General features: G+C 28.6%; 1 protein-coding gene across 1 annotated transcript; it reads left to right on the top strand.

The window, feature by feature from the left end:
* Nucleotides 1-3,035: 3,035 nt before the first annotated feature.
* On the top strand, nucleotides 3,036-6,213 carry LOC142639397 (exopolygalacturonase-like). The gene is made up of 5 exons (XM_075813587.1): nucleotides 3,036-3,095; nucleotides 3,216-3,527; nucleotides 4,032-4,460; nucleotides 5,693-5,851; nucleotides 5,986-6,213. The coding sequence occupies exons 1-5, from the start codon at nucleotides 3,036-3,038 to the stop codon at nucleotides 6,211-6,213; spliced, it is 1,188 nt and encodes a 395-aa protein (XP_075669702.1).
* The last annotated feature ends 4,037 nt before the right edge of the window (nucleotides 6,214-10,250 follow it).

The raw sequence follows: 10,250 nt of genomic DNA, 5'->3' as shown, positions 1-10,250 counted from the left end.
CTCACACATGGGCTATTAATAAAATAGAAATCTGAATGTCAAATTGTGGTGATCTCATGTGTGGTGGTAGGCTAATTTATGAATATTGTAGCAAAATCATTGTGGAATTTTGTTGTGACCCAAATTTTATCGTTAATTTTATCACATTTTTATCTAAGACAATTCATTATTAAAAGCAGAGAAACCATAACAATCAAGTGGTAATGGCTGAAAACATGGGTTTAATATAAAAAATACATTGTGTTTACCTAACACTCCTAAATTAGATTATCACTTCACATATGGGCTATGAAAAAATAATAATAATAAATTACAGATTATAGTGAGCTCATGTGTGAGGTGGTAAGCTAATTTAGGAATATTGTTATAAAATTGCAGTGAAGTTTTGTTGTGTCCTGAACTTTATTGTTAATTTTATTCCATTTTTATCTATGAAAATCTAATAATAATAATAATAATAATAATAATAATAATAATAATAGGTAAAACTGTTAGGATATGTGCCCTTAAATCTTATTGTATGATGCTATGTATGATATTATGTATGACATTATGTATGACTTAATATTGTGATTAATATAGTTGTTTTATTATTATCTAAAATAATGGTAACATGAATATTTGGACATTATCATATAATCCATGAGATGCATAGTATGTGATTTATGTGATTTAGTCCCAGAAGATATAAATCACAAGTTCTTTGTAAACTCAGAATTTATAGTTCGTAGTCGGTGATAAATTTGGGCATTTCATCTGCGAAGACTATAACGTATCAACTAAGATGATTTGTTTTGATCGTGAAAGTGGAGACTTCTAGTTGATATGTTGATATGTTTTAAGAGTTAAGACATATTAAACTGGACCGCTGTGAGATTTATTATTCTCCTAACGACTGTCAAATAAATAATAAATCTCACGACTTCTATTTGCATGAACTCTTAATCCTGAGAGAATAATGGACCTGATCATGAAGTATATGTTACTTTGATATATTATGAATGAGATCTAAAGTAACGGTCAAAATCTCAGTATGTTGGGCAGCCACATTTAGTGTTGATGAAACATATATTCTCAAGATGGAATTCATAATCTCTTAACGAAGATATAAAATATTCCATTGAGATAAGTTTAATGAGTTTGGTTATTCAGAGTGTTAGGCCTAACTACTTTGGTAAGAAATTACTAAAGTATATATTTATGAAATTGTATTTCATAAAAATATAATGAATAACTTTAAAGGATTAAACCGGGTACTCAATGATAAAATGTAGTAATTTACAAAGTGACAGTCTACGTTTATGACTTTGTGTTACTACAAATATTTTATGAAGGGGTTGCATGTACAATAAAGTCTTGGGATATAATTTATTAATAAGGCTTAGAGTGCAATTATATTTATATAGTGGTATTAAATATAATTAATGGTAACTTTGGATTTGTCAAGAGTTGACGGAAAAACTCAAAGCCCATTGGAGCTAGTGTCTTATTGGTCCCTTTTGGTCCCACTCCAAGCCACACACTAAAATCCAATTGGAAATGCCCAATAGGTCAACCCAATTAGATAATTAGCTAGTTATAAAGGGAGAACCATACATAATTTTTATTAGTAAAAAAAATAAGAAACGGTGTGTATGTGAGTGGGTGACACATTTTCATTCTCCCCTTGAAACTGATTGAGAGACCACACATCTTGGGCGTAAAGTAGAATTGGAGTGAAGATTAAAAGTGTTCCCAAGTGCTTCTAATCTTTGTTTTGAATTTCTCCACACCAAGGTACGCCATCTTGTTCTTAAATTCTAAAATTTACATAGTGCACGTTATCAATCATGAATGAAATAAATCCTTATTTGTTGCTTCCGCTGTGTGTTTTGTATGAGACACAAAACCAGTTTTTCTCTTCAAAAACAGAGAGAAAATCCAATTAAATTTCAAATTGGAATTCAATTAGAGTCTAACTTTGCGCCATGTGTCTCATCTAATTTAAATGTTAGAATTTTGTGCCAAGTGAAGTAATTTAGTGTAAAAATTAAATTTCAAATAGAGTTTAATTTTGCACTACGTGTCCCATCTAATTTTAAATTTTAAATTTTTGTGCCAAATTAGTTAATTTAGTGTAGAAAACGAGGAGTCTAATATAATAAACCATAAAAAACATAATTATATAACTAAAAAAAAATTCAAATTTATAAGTCATATATATATATATATATATATATATATATATTAATAGGTAAAATTTAGAGAAAATTGAATTAGAATTTGAAATTATAATCCAATTTTTCGCCATGTGTCTAAATTTATGTGAAAATTACACCATAATTATCCACTTAATCTTATGCCATGTGTCTACTTAAGTTTTTTAATCTTTGTGTCAATTGAGTTAATGAGTGCAAAATACTAAGAATCTAATATTAATGAACTATAAAAAAAATCATATATACTCAATAAAAATGACCACATGTTTCTCAATAAATAAATAAAATAAAAATCACCATATAACAAAAATCACCACACGTTCTATCTTATTAAAAATTAGAAAAAAAATTATCATAAGTAGTATTAAATTTATGTAAGAATTTTAATATGTAACTAATTACATTTACTTTAAAAAATATTTTGATTAATTATCTATATTTTATGATAAAAATTGTATTTAATTTTAAATGTATCTATATGTATGCATGCATGCATGTGTTACAAGCTTTAAAAAAATTAATTTGACTAATTATTTATATTTTTATAATAAAAATTTTGTTTAATTTTAAATGCCTCCATGCGTTTGCATGGAGTTACATGCTAGTTCATTATAAAAGCAGAGAAACCATAGTGTAAAAAAGTATTGGGTGGAAGAGTCCTTGTTTTGAAGTTTTGTTGTTTATCTACTGTCTAGTTTTTTACTCAATAAAATTCTATTTATCATTTTATTAAAAAAAAAAAATAGTAGGAGTGGAAAACATGGGTTCAATATCAATTTTTCATTGTGTTCACTTGATATTCTTATTAGCATACATTCTAAAGTTGGGTTTGGAAAAATGGCCTTTAATGTGATGAATGATGGTGCTGTTACAGATGGAAATACTGATAACAGTAAGGTATGTTTTGCTTAATGGAATTATGATAACCATGAATCTTTTCTTGGATGAGTAGCATTAAAGCCTTTTGAAAAAGCTACGCAACTGTTTTTATAATTTTTTGTGTGTTTGTCTTTGTAGGTTTTTGAAAATGTATTTAATAAAGCTTGCCAATCTGAAGGAAGGAACCTTGTATCAATCCCACGAGGAACATATATGTTGGGACCTATAGTGTTGAAAGGACTATGCAAGGGTCAAGTAGAATTTCAAATCATAGGGACCCTAAAAGCTATTACAGATAAAACATCTACAATTAATGTTAACCATTGGATTACCTTCCAATACATAGACCGGTTGGTACTCGGGGGTGGTGGAAAATTGGATGGCTTAGGTCCCTCTGCTTGGGATGACAATACTTGCAGTAAAGATCCAAATTGCAAAGCTCTTCCCATTGTAAGTTATTGTTCCAACAAATTCATCTTAAATTGGGTTAAAAAATGGAGTATCCATGATCACCTGCTTGGACCATTTGTCATGAGTCATTCTTAGTCTTCTTTTTTAATATGCTTCCATCTAATAGACTTTTATATAGGTCAAATAGTTTCAAAATTTTATAATCTACTTTTTTTTTTTTCCCTTGTACTTAGATTATGTTCCTATGAAATAAATAATAAAAAAAGCATTTTTCCCTCTACAATAAAATTATACAATTTACTTTCTTTTTCATAATATGTTTAGAGCGAGGTTGACTTTGTATATTTATTTTTAGGTATATATTTGATTTATTAACTTACTGGGTTCATTTTTTATTTACGACTAATAAACTTATTTTAAAAAATTCCCATTTTTAAAAATATAAGTCAAATAAACCACAAAATTTAATTTGAATGCTTTTAAATTGTAATTCTATTTTAAATCCATATTATTCACATTGTGTGTTTTTCTTATGCTTTTTAGTTGTTGAGATTTGATTTCATCACCAATTCAAGGATTACTCAACAAACTTCAATCAACAACAAGAATGCCCACATGAACGTTTTTGCATGCAAAGATATGAAATTTGATCAAATGTATATAATAGCACCAAAAGATAGTCCCAATACCGATGGAATAGATATTGGTTCATCAAATAATATTCAAATCTTGGATTCAACAATAGCCACTGGAGATGATTGTGTATCAATGAGTCTTGGTTCTAAAAACATAAACATTAGGAAAGTAACGTGTGACCCGGGTCATGGAATCAGTGTTGGAAGCCTTGGTGGGGAACCTAATGAAGAAGATGTTAGTGGATTAATGGTGACTAATTGCACTTTCATTGGAACTCAAAATGGATTGAGGGTCAAAACATGGGCTACAGTGGCGGCTTTAGGAATTTTTTTCAAGGTATTCCTCAAAAAGCATAAATTACACAATTTAATAAAAAGAAAAATTTATATATTGACAACAACAACAACAACAACAACAATAATAAAAAAACATGCAAATATATAAAGTTTTACAATATAAAACTTGTGGAGTTCAGTTATGGTTGTTGTTAGTGTTGTTGAACAGGAATAGACGACGATGGCTGGGAAGAGTAAGTGAGTTTCTTATTTCGTTTTAGCCTTTAAATTTGATTTAGTTTTAGTTTAAATTGTTTAATGACTTGTAAATTCATGAGGCACTGAGGTAGTGAGGATTTTTTTAAAAATATTTGTTGAATTAAAAACGTAATCGTGTTTGTGTTGGAGTAGTGATAGTCTTAGTTTGAGACGAGATTGATCTTGTACTGGGCTTTTCTATTGGCATTTGGTTTGGGCCTTGTTAGTGGTTTTATTATAATTTTTTTTTCTAGATTTTCATTCAAGTTTTTTTTTTTTTGTTTTTTGTTTTTGTTGTGTGGATTTTTTCCATGGTTTTATAAACTAGTATGGTGAAATAACCAGAAAATGGACTAGTTACTGGTTTTTTGGTCGGACCGAGATTCGACCGATGGTTAAATCGGTGACGTCATAAATAATATAATTAATAAAATTTATTACTAATAATATGATAGCAAAATGTAAAAACATAATATTTAGTGATACTTTTCATGTAAATTTAATCAAATTTCCTTAGAATGGACAATCACATGTTTATTTATAATCATAAAAATAAAAGTTTAATTATATATATATATAATGAATTAATTGATGTTATATAAAAATTAAGTAACTTTTTAAGTTTATTTACTTAATTAACTAAAACTACTATTTTTTTTTCTAATAAAAATTATCGAAAAAAGAAAAACAAAAAGTAGTTGTAAAATTTTAATAAAAAAGCTAAATTTACGTGACTTTGACCAATTAGTTGTAAAATATATATTATAATGTTTTGGAGGAAAAGTAGTTATATAATGGCAGTGTGTTAGGTAAAGCAAAAACTAAAAGTAAAGCCATAGTATAGGCTTAAAAGAATATAAAAGCATGTGGTTCTTTTTGCTTGAAAGAGCCTAATATATTGTTAAGTTGTTCAAATTATGGACCAAAATTTAATTTTATTGGCATAAAAAAAATTCAGGTGTTCCCAATTTTTTTTTTAAAGGTAGATAAATATAAAATTTTAGATTATTGTGTATAATTTTTTTTTCAAGTCAGAGTGGTCCCACCTTGGCCATAAGGTGGCGCTGCCCCCAATGGGCTAGGTCTTATACAAGCAATGTTGTCAATCTTACCTTTGAAGACATCATCATGGATAATGTCAACAATCCCATCTTTATTGATCAACAATATTGCCCATCTCGCAATTGTGAAAAGGTACCTAACTCTTGTTCAAATATTGTTATGCTTATGCATGTGTGCTTGCGTTTTCCACATAGGTTTTTGGTTATGTGAAATATATGTTACATAAAATTTGATTTACCATGTTGGTAATCCTTTTTAATCTACAGGGTGACTCCCAAGTTCAGATTCGTGATGTTAAGTACAGAAATATTAGGGGCATCTCTAGCTCAAAAATTGCAGTTGCTTTTGAATGTAGCAAAGGCAAACCTTGTGAGAAGATTGAGCTCAACAACATTAACCTAACTTACCATGGTGATGAAGGAGCAATGGCATCCTCATGTTCTAATGCCAAAGGTATTGCTAATGGTCAACAACTACCCGGATCTTGCATATAGCACTGCTGCTTGCAACACCTTTCTTGAAATCAAGACATATTGAAGTTTCATAATCCAGCACTTAACCTAAATTCTTTTGACAGTATTGTTTTGTACTTGATTTGAATGCTTACCTACAAGAATTGTTTTAAGCTGTGATGTACTCCACTTCATATTTGTAAATTGTAGGTGACTTTGAAATTTGATTCTTGAAAAAAAGTTCATTTGAAACTTATGGCTATATAGCCTATTTAAGAGGATGCTATGAAGAAAAAGAAGATTGATCAAGAGAAAGGGAATGCTTTGATTTTTTGCTATTTCGTTTTGATATTTAAGTGAACAAAGACACAATATTGATTTTAACACAGGATCAAAATTTCCCTAAAAAAAAAAAGGATCAATTTAATATTTATATTATTTAAAAAGTGTCCATATTATTTTGATTGTCATACAAAATAAATAAAATAAAGTATTTGAGCATATCAAGGAAATCCCATTAATAGTTACATGTAGGCTTGTGCAACAATTTGTTCAATTAGCACAACTCACCCGACTCGCTCCGCTTTGCACCGTCTTGCATGGATATAATTTTAAATAGAAATTTAAAAGGAATTTTCATTCAAACTTATTAAGAAAGAAATTGAATTTAGGAATTTTATTTTATATGAGAAAATTTTTAAAATGGCATTAAAGAAAAAAATAATAATTATCATCTTTATTACAGCATATTTTAATCAACCATTCAACATAATAACTAATCAAGTACAAAAGTATATTATTATATTCTAGGCTTAACAAACTATTTTATACGGGGCATGGTGCTTTATTCCCTTTATTTTATATAATTATTAATATATAGACTCATCACAGGATATGAAACAATAATGTTTTAAATTGAAACAATAATGTTTTAAATATGAGACAATTAAACTCGTCACAGTAATAGATATGAGCCAAATTAATTAACAAAATTTGAATTTTGAAATGGACAAAGTTTAGGTACAACCAATTTACAAAATTGGTTGTAACCTAAGGTTACAACCTTACTCAATAAAATATAAGCACTACTATATATTTGAAAATCTAATCATTGAATTACATGTTCTTTATACTCATAAAACATATGTCATAATTTGTGTTAATCGGACATTATTTACTATAATTTATAAGTTTATATTTTATACATAATTTTAAACTACGAAAACTTACAATTTAAACAATTTATTAATGACATATATAGCTATTGATCTTTAATTTTTTAAAAATTTTACAAGCATAGATTAGTCACTATAGGTCTATTGCGATGTTTTGAAAAATGTCGCCATATGTTACTCTTTAGTGGTATTCAAAAACTTTTAGTGATATTTTCTAAAAACGTTACTAAATAATATAACATTTTTGTATATAACGTAAGAAAATAAATTTAGCGACTTTTTTAAAACGCTGCAAATAATCAAACCTATAGCGACATTTCAAAAACGTCACAAAAGCATTTGTCCTCTTACTTTTTAGTGACATTTTTAAACTGCTAAACGGGTTTTCCTCCTACTTTTTAGCGACGTTTTTAAATCGTCGCAAAAGCCTGCTCATTATTATTATTATTATTATTATTATTATTATTATTTTAAATATTAAAAATGCTATATAAACCTGCTTAAAATTCAACAATAACTAACGCAAGCTTGTAATAGATCAAATATACCTATTGATCATCAATATTCCACAATAACACATTAACCATAGAGTCAATATATATATAAATATAAATATATATATATATATATATATATATATTTGTTTAATACCAATACATGAATTATCTTGAATTGAACACAACACTTGTCTACCTACACAAAAAAAAGTGTGGACAGCCACCTAAACTATGACAATATTAAACAAAATAAAATACTTCCAAAATAAATGTGGTTGTAACAAAACACTTGTCTACCTATACCAAAAATAAAACAACCACCCAAACTATGGCAATATTATAAACAAAGTACCATAGTTCCAAGGCAAACCCCACTATTTATCTGCCCTCATCAAGGCATTTTGTCATATTCATGTACATTATATAAATAGTGTATATTTTGGGTATGATTTTCTTATTTATTAAGTTTGCATATTTATTCCTAAGTGCAGTTGAGCTATAAGTATAAACTGTCAAAAAAGAGTCTTGAGTACTTAATATTTTGCAGAACCCAGAAATTATGATTTTGATATAAAGTGATGCTACAAATTACAAGGGAAAAAATGACAAAAAAATAAAAAATAAAACTATAGGATGTTCTGAAAAAGAGCTTATCCCTCTATCATTCCTCATTCTTTCCATTCTTCACAATGAATAAATATTATAAAATATTATTTCTCTTTTCTTCTCAATATATTAAGAATAGTGTGGGATCCCCTATTATTTTAATTTCCTAGCTACTTTTATATTTTGGAGTGTATCAAACCCATGTCATCTAGTGCAGGATTATAAAATTTTCAATGGTGCAACCGCTAATTTACATGTTTTGTGCTATTGTGTGAATAAGGGGGAAAAAAATTCACTTGCTAGGTCTTTTCCAATGTCAAGTGTCAACTTGAAATGATAACAAGACAAACGAAAGGTGTCATTGTTTCCTGCACTACAACTAATTTCAATATCATCAAACCAAGCACTATTAAATTCACATGAAAATTTTTTAATTTTCTTTGTGGAAAATTATGGTTATCAGATTCACAGATCCTTTTGCTATTAGCCTATTACAATTTTATAACTTTGTCCTTATAATTTATATGATTATAAAAAAAAAGAAGTAAACACTTCCAATATGAATGTAAACCACCTTATAGCATCATGCAAGCCACCCACTTGCTCAAACTCAACAATCCACCCCAACACAATTATTAACATTTCAAGTACAAAGTTTTAAGCAAAAATTACTTACTATGCTCAAGCCAAGCAAACACCTTTCTAAAAAAAGTCCAAACTTATCACAATAAATGAGTACTTAACTTGCAAAATAAAAGAGGACAATTAAATGATGTAGAAGGCAAATAAAGGTGCCATTGTACAAAAGTTTTATGAGTTAGGTCTTGAAACAATTGGGCAAACAAATTAAGGATCACTTTGCGGAAAATATTTAAAGTTTAATTGTATCCAAACTTTGTCATTTGGTATACATATGGAAACTTACCCATTATGCCTAAATGTCTCAACTAAAAAAGGTACTCCAAATCATTCAAATTTTGCATATGAGAATACTATTGCAGAAAATTTTAATGAGTCATGGTGCATGAAAATTTAGTAACAATATATATATATATATATATAAACATGCTGTTAAAAAAGATACTGATGGTATGCCCATTTTTGATGAAAATATTAACTGTGGTGTTCTTGATGGTGTCAATACTTTGGTTTACACCATTCTTAAACATTTTGTTGGTACTCCATCTAATATTTCGTCTCGAATTTCTAATTATTTGAATAATTTGAACCAATATTCAACTTATCATGAACATGAATGCAATGATGATCCCCCATAGGATCCTTCTACGTGGGACCCTTATGCTAGTTACCCATCTGATGCTGCTTCTACTTGACTGATCTAGGAGCAAGATGATTCCTTATTTGTCTGGCCTGCACAACGGCTAATAATGTTACAATGTTCACCCAAGGATAAAAGTATTCACTGCTGCAATCTTTGCTAATAATGATTCCTTTATTGATCACTTTCGGCACTACATACCAAGCTACTTTCAATACATTAATGGTTCATAAACAGGATCTCTTGTGAGAAATATTCTTGGGTCATCATGTTCTGCCCATTGTAAATGTCGGACCGCAGAAGCATAAGGTCTATTAAGGAAAATAGAGATTCTACCCGTACCACCAAAGAAATGGTAGTCTTTCCATAATTCTTCAGAGACATCCAGAATCCGATTATTGAAGTAACTTCTCCAACATTCAGCAAGGACATAGGGATGCTTATGTGAAACATGAGCATTTCCTTCATACCATTAACCTTGGTGAGTATATCCATTAATGAGAACAAGATGCTTGGAAGGTT

Source organism: Castanea sativa, chromosome 6, assembly GCF_040712315.1.
Source record: "Castanea sativa cultivar Marrone di Chiusa Pesio chromosome 6, ASM4071231v1".
NCBI classification, from domain to species: domain Eukaryota; kingdom Viridiplantae; phylum Streptophyta; class Magnoliopsida; order Fagales; family Fagaceae; genus Castanea; species Castanea sativa.
The sequence above is the reverse complement of the archived record's forward strand: the minus strand, read 5'-3'. Positions and strand labels throughout refer to the sequence as shown.